The sequence below is a fragment of the Peromyscus eremicus genome, chromosome X, assembly GCF_949786415.1.
Source record: "Peromyscus eremicus chromosome X, PerEre_H2_v1, whole genome shotgun sequence".
Taxonomy (NCBI): Eukaryota; Metazoa; Chordata; class Mammalia; order Rodentia; family Cricetidae; genus Peromyscus; species Peromyscus eremicus.
In genome coordinates this window covers 100114891-100126553 of record NC_081439.1, presented here as the reverse complement: position 1 = coordinate 100126553, position 11663 = coordinate 100114891, and the positions used below count along the sequence as shown (strand labels likewise).

The 11663-nt window shown below is 46.8% G+C and overlaps 1 protein-coding gene across 2 annotated transcripts; it reads left to right on the top strand.

The window, feature by feature from the left end:
* Window positions 1-7758: 7758 nt before the first annotated feature.
* On the top strand, window positions 7759-11446 carry LOC131899173 (homeobox protein Rhox13-like). 2 transcript variants are annotated; one of them, XM_059250566.1, is made up of 4 exons: window positions 7759-7942; window positions 8056-8280; window positions 8969-9014; window positions 11213-11446. In XM_059250566.1, the coding sequence occupies exons 1-4, from the start codon at window positions 7932-7934 to the stop codon at window positions 11330-11332; spliced, it is 402 nt and encodes a 133-aa protein (XP_059106549.1). In that variant the 5' UTR covers window positions 7759-7931; the 3' UTR covers window positions 11333-11446. The 2 variants fall into 2 exon arrangements, with proteins under 2 accessions (XP_059106549.1, XP_059106548.1); XM_059250565.1 differs by having other exon boundaries at window positions 7762-8280.
* The last annotated feature ends 217 nt before the right edge of the window (window positions 11447-11663 follow it).

Here is an 11663-nt window from a genome sequence, read left to right as displayed (position 1 = left end):
GAGGAGGTGGGAATGGGGGGTAGGCTGGGGGGGAGGTGAGTGGGGCGGGAGGGGGGAGAACAAGGGAATCCGTGGCTGATATGTGGAACTGAGTTGTATTGCAAAATAAAAATAAAAAAATAAAAAAACAAGCAAATAAAAAAGTAAAAACTGGAGAGTTGGCTGAGCAGTTAAGAGTGCAGGCTGCTCTTCCAAATGCTGCAAGTTCAAATGCCAGCACACAACCGCCTATGCTCCACAGAATCCATTGTCTCTGGTCTCTGCAGGTACCTGCACACACATGGCACACACTCATAAAGACACACATAGACACATAAATAAATAAAAATGCTTTTAAAAGAACCATTTTTCTTTCTCTTCATAGTCTTTCCTGGAGCTCAATGATTCAACCATTATCACCCCACTCCCCAAACAATTCCTGCATAGAAACACAAAGGCTCAGATTTCCTAGGCTAGAGTGGGAATATAGCTCAGTTATAAACTATATGTTACATACTTGAGCTCCTGGGTCCAATTCCAAGCACTATACAGAAGAAAAAAATAAAGAAAATAATCAGAATCCCTCCCAGGATACAATATCCACACAAGACCCACAGTACCTCACTAGGGTTCAGAATCCATAGGCTGAGGCTGGGGTCCAGTGGGAAAGCATGTGCCTAGCACACACAAGGGCCTGAGTGTGATTCCTGGCACTGGAGGGGAGGGCAGGAAATCTATATGAATGAACCAGCTCACTACTAATAAAAAGTGTGTTATATCATGCTGCTTCAATTCTATAATGGCAGAGAAAGTACGAACTTAAATCAGCAATAAATAGTTAAGAATCAGAAGCAAAGAACAAGAAGGAAAAGACATACAGAATAAAGTTAATCACAAAATGCTTTCTGGGAAAATGTAAACATGGTTGAGAAATTCAATACAGTTAAGTTGCTGGAACAATTGAAACAAGACAAAGAAGGCTTCAGTGGGACTACAAGACACACAACACCCTGAGAGAACCATGACAACAGCATAGAAGAAGGAGAAGAATCAAGTTCTAAAGATGCAAAATATGTTCTTAAAAAACCTCATAACAAAAAGTTTCTCAGCGCTGGAAAAAGAGAGGTCAATCCAGAAGTGAAGTGCTTAGAACACCAAGAGACAGACCAGGAAAGAATTGGCCCTCCTCACAATTAGAACATTAAAGACACAGAACAAAGACAGCATCTCAGCAGCAGCAAGACACACCATGTCCCATAGGGCAGAATGGCAGTATGGCAGCAGATTACTCGGCTGCAACTTTACAGCCAGGAGGCCCGGGCAGATGTATTTCAATTATGACTCAACTGCCAACCCAGATGACTGTAGCTAGCAAAACAGTCTGTTGTAACTGTACACACCTGCCATGATTTAAAAAAAAACAGACTAAATGAATGCATGAGCACTGAGCTAGCTCCATAGAAAATACTTACAGGAATCTTTTGGACTGAAGAGAAAAACAAATTCCTCCACAAATCCACAGCAAGGAATAAACCACACTAGGATAATAGTTAAGCAAGAGGGGAAAAGAAAAAAACCCTACAAAATCAACAAATGGCAGTAATTAACACCCACTTTTCAACAATAATTGAATACTAATGGCTTCAATTCCACAACCAAACTACAGGGGCTCCCACACCACTGGGCTCTTTGAACACCTGCAATCACATGCACAGACCTACATATAGACATGGGCGCACACAATTGAAAACAAAAATAAATCTTTGGAAAAAAGGGCACAGACTAGTAGATTGCATCAAATGACAGGAAACATCTACTTGATGCCCCCAAGAAACAGATGTCACTACAAAGGCAGATGTCACCCGAGAGGGAAAGAATGGAAAAAGATCCAAGTAAATAGGCCTAGGAAACAAGCAGATGCCACTATTCCCATAGCTGATGAAACAGACTTCCAAGCAAAATGTGAGAAAATATAAAGAGAGTCACTTCATACTGACTAAGGGAATGTAAGAGGATTTTATGATTCTAAAACTATGCCTCAATATTATTTGTATTATTAATGCAAATGTAATTATTAATATTAGTATGTAATTATTAATATTAATATTAGGAAATCAGGTGATTTCCTAACAAATAATATTAGATTCAAGCCTGTTTAACTCTAGCCCAATACTAGTGGGTGACTTTAATACCCAACTCTCTCCAATTGATATGTCTCCCTACACAAAAAATAAACGAAAATATGCAAATTAAATGATATTATAGATCAAATAGACTTAACAGACATCTATAGACTAGTCCATCCAAACACTGCAGAATATACATTATTCCCATGGAACTTTCTTCAAAATACATTACATATTCTGAGACAAAGCAAGTCTCAACAATTACAGGAAAACAATTTCTTGTAGTTTACCTGATCACAATGGAATGAAACTACCGGAGGTGGTGGCACACCCTTTTAATCCTGACACCCAGGAGGCAGACACAGAGGGATCTCTGTGAGTTGGAGGTCAGCCTGGTCTACAAAGTGACCTCCCAGACAGCCAGGCCTGTTACACAGAGAAACCCTGTCCCAAAACACAACAACAAAAAAGCCAGAGAGAGTGCAAATAAATGATACATATGAGAGCCCTCAAAAATGAAGGATAAGCCAAACCCCAAATCAGGAGATGAAAAGAAATCAAGATCAACGCAGGAATTATTTAAATGAGAACAAAAATAACAATAAAGAATCAATGTAAGTAGAAGTTGGTTCTTTGAAATGTATGCTTAGGCAGACTAACCAAAAGACAAAGATTTGAATATTAGAGACATGAATACACCAAAATCTGAAATCTAATTGTTTACTAAGTTTAACATCAAGCTGTGCTGACTAGCTCTTGTGGTTATATGTATCTAGAAGACCTAAACCAAACACTACTATTTCTGAATCTTCAAACAGCTATGCATTTCAAGGCGTAAATATATGGGAACGAGAACATATATAACACTAGGAAATGCCCATTAACAAACAACCTGCCTAAATAGGTACTGTCAGGGCCAGCAAGATGACTCCGATGGTAAAGGTACTTGCTGCTAATGTCTGTCAGCCTGGGTTCAATCCCTGGATGCAGCGGAAGGAGAGAAACAACTCCTCCAAGTTATCTTCTGACCCACACACATGGCTCATGCACTTACATACACAAGTAGGAGCTTAAAGGAAAATTTAAAAAATCTCAACTAAAGTTGTCTCAGTCACTCCCCATCAGGCACTCCCCATCAGTCACTCCCCCCATCAGTCACTCCCCCCATAAGTCACTCCCCAGCAGTCACTCCCCCCATAAGTCATTCCAAATCAGTCACTGCTCCATCAGTCACTCTCCCCATAGTCATTTGTTCCATCAGTCACTCCCCCATCAGTCACTCCCCATCAGGCACTCCCCCCATCAGGCACGCCCCATCAGTCACTCCCCCTATCAGTCACTCCCCCCATCAGTCACTCCCCATCAGGCACTCCCCCCATCAGGCACTCCCCATCAGTCACTCCCCCTATCAGTCACTCCCCATCAGTCACTCACCATCAGTCACTCCCCCCATCAGGCACTCCCCATCAGTCACTCCCCCTATCAGTCACTCCCCCCATCAGTCACTCCCCCCATCAGACACTCCCCCCATAAGTCACTCCCCAGCAGTCACTCCCCCCATAAGTCATTCCCAATCAGTCACTGCTCCATTAGTCACTCCCCCTATAGTCATTTCTTCCATCAACCACTCCCCCATCAGTCACTCCCCATCAGGCACTCCCCCCATCAGGCACTCCCCATCAGTCACTCCCCCTATCAGTCACTCCCTCCATAAGTCATTTCTTCCTTCAGTCACTCCCCTATCAGTCACTCCCCATCAGGCACTCCCCCTACCAGTCACTCCCCCCATAAGTCATTTCTTCCTTCAATCACTCCCCCATCAGTCACTCACCATCATTCACTCCCCATCAGTCACTCACCATCAGTCACTCCCCATCAGTCACTCCCCATCAGTCACTCACCATCAGTCACTCCCCATCAGACACTCACCATCAGTCACTCACCATCAGTCACTCACCATCAGTCACTCCCCCCATCAATCACTCCCCCATCAGTCACTCACCATCAGTCACTCCCCATCAGGCACTCCCCCCATCAGGCACTCCCCCCATCAGGCACTCCCCATCAGTCACTGCTACATCAGTCACTCTCCCCATAGTCATTTCTTCCATCAATCACTCCCCCATCAGTCACTCCCCATCAGTCACTCCCCCCATCAGTCACTCCCCCCATTAGTCACTCCCCAGCAGTCACTCCCCCCATAAGTCATTCCCAATCAGTCACTGCTCCATCAGTCACTCCCCCATAGTCATTTCTTCCATCAACCACTCCCCCATCAGTCACTCCCCATCAGGCACTCCCCCCATCAGGCACTCCCCATCAGTCACTCCCCCTATCAGTCACTCCCTCCATAAGTCTTTTCTTCCTTCAGTCACTCCCCTATCAGTCACTCCCCATCAGGCACTCCCCCTACCAGTCACTCCCCCCATAAGTCATTTCTTCCTTCAATCACTCCCCCATCAGTCACTCACCATCAGTCACTCCCCATCAGTCACTCTCCATCAGTCACTCCCCATCAGTCACTCACCATCAGTCACTCCCCCCATCAGTCACTCACCATCAGTCACTTCCCCCATCAGTCACTCCCCATTAGTCACTTCCCCCATCAGTCACTCCCCCCATAAGTCATTTCTTCTATCAATCACTCCTCCATCAGTCACTCCCCATCAGTCACTCCACCTATCAGTCACTGCCCAACAGTCACTCCCCCCATCAGTCACTCCCCATCAGTCACTCCCCATCAGTCACTCCCCCCATCAGTCACTCCCCATTAGTCACTTCCCCCATCAGTCACTCCCCCCATAAGTCATTTCTTCCTTCAATCACTCCTCCAGCAGTCACTCACCATCAGTCACTCACCATCAGTCACTCCCCATCAATCACTCCCCATCAGTCACTCCCCATCAGTCACTCCCCATCAGTCACTCCCCGCATCAGTCACTCCCCAGCAGTCACTCCCCCCATAAGTCATTCCAAATCAGTCACTCACCATCAGTCACTCCCCCCATCAGTCACTCCCCATTAGTCACTTCCCCCATCAGTCACTCCCCCCATAAGTCATTTCTTCTATCAATCACTCCTCCATCAGTCACTCCCCATCAGTCACTCCACCTATCAGTCACTCCCCAACAGTCACTCCCCCCATCAGTCACTCCCCATCAGTCACTCCCCCCATCAGGCACTCCCCATCAGTCACTCCCCCATCAGTCACTCCCCATCAGTCACTCCCCCCATCAGGCACTCCCCATCAGTCACTCCCCCTATCAGTCACTCCCTCCATAAGTCATTTCTTCCTTCAGTCACTCCCCCATCAGCCACTCCCCATCAGTCACTCCCCCCATCAGGCACTCCCCATCAGTCACTCCCCCATCAGTCACTCACCATCAGTCACTCCCCATCAGGCACTCCCCCCATCAGTCACTCACCATCAGGCACTCCCCAGCAGTCACTCCCCATCAGTCACTCACCATCAGTCACTCACCATCAGTCACTCCCCATCAGTCACTTCCCATCAGGCACTCCCCCCATCAGGCACTCCCCATCATTCACTGCTCCATCAGTCACTCTCCCCATAGTCATTTCTTCCATCAATCACTCCCCCCATCAGTCACTCCCCAGCAGTCACTCCCCCCATCAGGCACTCCCCATCAGGCACTCCCCATCAGTCACTCCAACTATCAGTCACTCCCCCCATAAGTCATTCCCAATCAGTCACTGCTCCATCAGTCACTCCCCCTATAGTCATTTCTTCCATGAACCACTCCCCCATCAGTCACTCCCCATCAGGCACTCCCCCCATCAGTCACTCACCATCAGGCACTCCCCATCAGGCACTCCCCCCATCAGTCACTCCCCATCAGGCACTCCCCCGCAGTCACTCCCCATCAGTCACTCCCCCCATCAGTCGCTCCCCAGCAGTCACTCCCCCCATCAGGCACTCCCCATCAGGCACTCCCCCCATCAGTCACTCCCCCATAAGTCATTTCTTCCTTCAATCACTCCTCCATCAGTCACTCCCCATCAGTCACTCCCCATCAGTCACTCCCCGCATCAGTCACTCCCCAGCAGTCACTCCCCCCATAAGTCATTCCAAATCAGTCACTGCTCCATCAGTCACTCCCCCTATAGTCATTTCTTCCATCAATCACTCCCCCATCAGTCACTCCCCATTAGTCACTCCCCAGCAGTCTCTCCCCATCAGTCACTCCCCCTATAGTCATTTCTTCCATCAATCACTCCCCCATCAGTCACTCCCCATCAGGCACTCCCCCCATCAGGCACTCCCCATCAGTCACTCCCCCTATCAGTCACTCCCCCCATCAGTCACTCCCGCATCAGTCACTCCCCCCATCAGTCACTCCCCAGCAGTCACTCCCCCTATCAGTCACTCCCTCCATAAGTCATTTCTTCCTTCAGTCACTCCCCATCAGTCACTCCCCATCAGTCACTCCCCCCATCAATCACTCCCCATCAGTCACCCCCATCAGTCACTCCCTCCATAAGTCATTCCTTCCTTCAATCACTTCCCCATCAGTCACTCCCCATCAGTCACTCCCCCCATCAGGCACTCCCCAGCAGTCACTCCCCATCAGTCACTCCCCCCATCAGTCGCTCCCCAGCAGTCACTCCCCCCATCAGGCACTCCCCATCAGTCACTCCCCCATCAGTCACTCCCCCCATAAGTCATTTCTTCCTTCAATCACTCCTCCAGCAGTCACTCACCATCAGTCACTCCCCATCAGTCACTCCCCATCAGTCACTCTCCCCACCAGTCACTCCCCACCAGTCATTCCCCACCAGTCACTCCCCATCAGTCACTCCCCACCAGTCACTCCCCATCAGTCACTCCCCATCAGTCACTCCCCACCAGTCACTCCCCATCAGTCACTCCCCCTACCAGTCACTCACCATCAGTCACTCCCCACCAGTCACTCCCCATCAGTCACTCCCCATCAGTCACCCCCATCAATCACTTCCCCCATCAATAAGTCCTCATCAGTCACTCCTCCCCACCCAGGTCACTCCACCCCTCAGTTGCTCTCTTATGCTGTGATAAAATACTATGAAAAAGCAACTTAGGGGAGACAAGAGTGTGTTCTAGGACTCAATGTACTAACAGGCACTTTTCAACTATCAGCCACTAATCTGATCATGTCCACTTAGTTCTAAGCCCATCTCTGAGCAGCACTGGTAGGTCGAGGGTAAGGTTCACAGAAATTTTCTACATGTTCACTCAAGGGTCCTGTGGTCAGTGTGTGTTCCCACCTTTCTCCCATACTCTATTCCCCAATTATCTTGCAATGCTACACAATTCATCCTCCAGTGTCATCTCTATAACCTAGAAGGAACAGGCAGCATGCACATGCATGCAGAAACAAGCTAAAACTCATTCTACATGCATGCTCTGGAAGCAAGGTTTAACTTCACACGACCTTTCACAACCCTGTTCCCAATGGCTCCCTGGTTCCTCATCTTTTGGGCCACACCCACCATTTGTGCAACAAAGCAAATACCACCTACCTCAGCAAGAGGTCAAAAAGCCCAGAGAAGTCAGTCAGGGAAGGAAAAGCCTATAGCGCCCATCTGGTGAGGAGCGTGTTGACATCAACCTTGAGGAACATGGAGAAGTGTGGAGCATGCGCAGAAGGACACGTTGACGTCACCCTTTACTCAGGCCTTCTCTTGACTCCTCATTGGTAGTAGAGACTGACCAAACAATAGGCCTTGAGGCTGGACATTCCTGGAGCCCCACTTCTCTCTGTGGCTTCGGCCCACTACTAGTCATGGCCCGCAAGGTCCAATGGCAATATATATACATTGTGAGGAATGAGAATGGTGAGGAGATAGCTGAGGTCTCCACCTTAGAGGCTGCCTTGGCGATGGTGGGTGACAACCCTAGTGGAGGTGACGCGGGCTGCCTAATGGAACTAAATAACGGGGTCCGCCATGTCCGTGAGAGCCAAATCGGCTCTGAGGAGAGCAGCAGGGACGCCAACTCCTCTTCCTCGGGGCCTCACCAGGAGGAGCCAAGACCCTCAGCCGAGACTGTGATTCGGATTCCGAGGCGCCGTTCATCACGAAGGCGGCGGCGAACCACATTGAAGTTCACACTGGGGCAGGTTGAGGAAATGGAAAAATTGTTCAAAGAAACCCAGTACCCAGATGCGCTTGCCAGGTATGTGTCTTGCACCAGGAGCTATCCCCAACCTCCCTGTTGTCTCAAGTTGAGATGTCCTTTTGTTCTTCCAGGTCCTGGTTTCCTGTCATCCCTCCCTAAGCCACTGCTGTCTTCTCCCTAGGTGGTCGGTACAGGAGGGTGCCTTGTGTAGGGGTAAAAGTCAGTATTAGCGTGTAGTGTTGGCCCCAAACAAGTGTGCATAGTCAACACCACTCATTTCGAGTCATACTTTAATTTCTGTAAAATATAGGGACATGAGTATAGTGTGTCAAAATACTCACTAGTGTAAAGTTTACCAGTGTTAAGGATTTACACTTTGTTGGGTGACCTCCTCACCAGTAGTCTCCTCATCTTTTCAGGGACTGTGTACCTATCCATCAACTCCTTCCGGTTTCCCTTTCCCTTACCCTGGTGCTGTTTTTTAATTTAGTACAATTTGCTCAGCATACACTTTGGCATTTATTTTTAATTTTTGATAGTGTGTTAAAATTAAAATCTGTATTGTTTAGAAACTTTTATAAGAGGTGAAACCATTTCAAAAGCAAGACTAGTTCTGAGGATGAATGTTAAATGGGGGGGGGGGGTGAGGGAAGATAGCAATATTAAAAAAGCATAGAAATCATATATGACTTTGCAGTTCATGCAAACCACGGCATGCTAAACATTTGTGGTTTTCTTTCCACAGGAAAGAACTTGCACAAGCTTTGAATATTCCTGAAGTCAAAGTGAAGGTCAGTAAATCCAAGCAAAGACATTGAACAATCTGCAGCCTTCCTCATGTCTTGGGAAGACTTGTCCTAGGCACTTTTTTATTTAAGTTTTTTTTTTTTACATACCAACCACAGTTCCCCCTCCTTCCCCATCTCCTGCTCTCATCCCCACCCCACCCCACTCCCACATCTACTCTTCATAGACGGTAAGGCCTCCATTGTGAGTCAACAAACCTGGTACATTCAGCTGAGGCAGGACGTACTGCATCAAGACTGAAAAAGGCATTGGGTTCTTGGGGATTTCCCTAGTACCAGGTTTCTCCCTAAACCCATAATGGCTCTCTCAAGATATCTCTTTCATTGCTCTCCCTTTCCATTCCTACTCCAACTTGGCCATCCAGATCCCTCATGCTCCTATCTCCCAACCCCTCCATTCTACCCCCTACCCAGTTTACAGAGGAAATCGTATCCGTTTTCCCTTCCTGGGGTGATCCATGAATGTCCCTCTTTGGGACATTCTCTTTACCTGACTTCTCTTGGGTTGTCGATTGTAGCCTCGTTATTCTTTGCAAGAGAGGCTGATGCACTGCATCTCCAGAGAGACTGATACACTGCAGCTCTAGATAGTGATACACTGCAGCTCTAGAGAATGTTGCACTTCAACTCTAGAGTTGATGATGCACTGCATCTCTAGAGAGGCTGATGCACTGTAGCTCTAGAGACTGGTGACCTACAGCTCTAGAGACTGATGCACTGCATCTCTAGAGAGGATGATACACTACAGCTCTGGAGACTGATGCACTGCAGCTCTAGAGAGGATGATGCAGTGCAGCTCTAGAGAGGATGATACACTACAGCTCTAGAGACTGGTGCACTGCAGCTACTGAGAGAAGGTGGACACAAGACACAAGAGAAAACACACATGGTCTCCTGTTTGCACACTCTTGAGTGTGACTTTCCAAAAGCCTCATTTCTGATTTCCTCTTTCCTCTTACAAACGTAATAGATAGGCTTTAGGAATCAAACAGGGGGAACTCTGGCTTAATGTGAGACCACATGAGTCAGCCACTGGGGCTTTATTTGAGTTCATGGAGGCATCAGGATGGTAGTAGGGCTTCTGGTGTTTTGGTTGGTCTTCTATAGACTATACATCCATATTATAGGCAGGGAAAGAAAGTACATGGAGGCACAAATGCACATTTTGAGAACTTCCCAATACAATGGACCCTCATTTCACTAGGAGCCTGAGAGGATGGTGACATCTAACAGGTAACTGTGACTGTATTTCCATAGCTAGACCATATTAGGAAGACCTGATTTATGACTACTTTCCCCACACTGTTGTGGACCATCTTACTCTTTGCCTTTTGAAGAAAGATGGGCTTTAGATGTCCTGGTGACGCAGCAGGGCCTAGTGTGCCCTCTGTGCTGGACAGGATTCTGGAAATATAGGAGAAACAATGATATTATTCTTCGTCCTGATCCTGGAGAACTTTTTATAGCATGAAAGAATATACTGTTCAGATTTACCATCGGTGGAAGTCATGCTTTCAGCTGAACTCCTGGACATGGCAAAGGTTTCAGTGTCCTGTATGTCATTAGGTTAAATTTGTCAACCTTCACAAACACTGGAGGCTGTGATGTCAAACCATTGTCCAGGCCTTCTCTGCCTACCACCTGATCGCTCTCCTGATATTCAAGCACCAACAATCCCTTTGGCACCCTTGAATGCTATTTTCTTTCTAAAAATCTCTCATGCTTATTTCTGTTGATTAATTACTTCATACTGAAGATTGCTTTTACAAACAGAAAGCTGTTCCCCTCCATAGGCCTTTAAAAATGTGCTAACATTTGGTGATCTACAGTCTCTGCCCAAACAAGAGGAATGTATGACTAGTGAGGAAGGTATTTCTACAGCTGATGGTCAAATGTCAGAATGAAGACTTTCCTTTACCCAGTTACCATATATTGAATTAATATCAAGGAACTGGAACAAGTTGTAATCTAAGTTTCCATCCAATAGAAAAGAAACCACTGAAGTGTCTATACTGCTGGAAAAAGACAAAATCATGGCCTATTACAGAATTTGACACACAGCTGGTATTTGCTTTTATGAGCTGAATAGAAAGTCAGTGTTATGTGTCTTAAAGTGGTTTTTATCTCTTGGCTCTGGGGTGGAAGCCAATGCTAACTCCAATCCTGCTTTCCTCTAATTTTAGACATGGTTCGTCCATCGGAGAGCAGAAGAGAGGAAGAGTCAGAGGCGTGTAGTAGTACAGAGCACACGTCCTCGTATTGAGAAGGTCCTTCTTATTATCGATAGGAACGACTATCCCTAGAGTGCAATCTTTTTTCAGGACCTAGAGGCAAATCTGGTGACACATGTACTCAATGTACAGCTTCATTAAAATTCATCACTCATGTTAAAAATAAAAACATGAATTTCCAAGTTATTTAATTTCATGTGCTTTCTGGAGTTTTGTAGTATATAGATGTACACTCTTCAGGAAAGGCCATTTAAAGAAAATGACAAGTTCTGTGTTTCAGGAGTGGCATTTCAAAGTCATGAGTATTGCTTGCACAGTTGACTATTCCCTATACATGGTAATTGTGAAACAGTGGATCACTTAAGCCTTCTTGATTCAGGCCCACTTGATCCTTTGAGCAAGG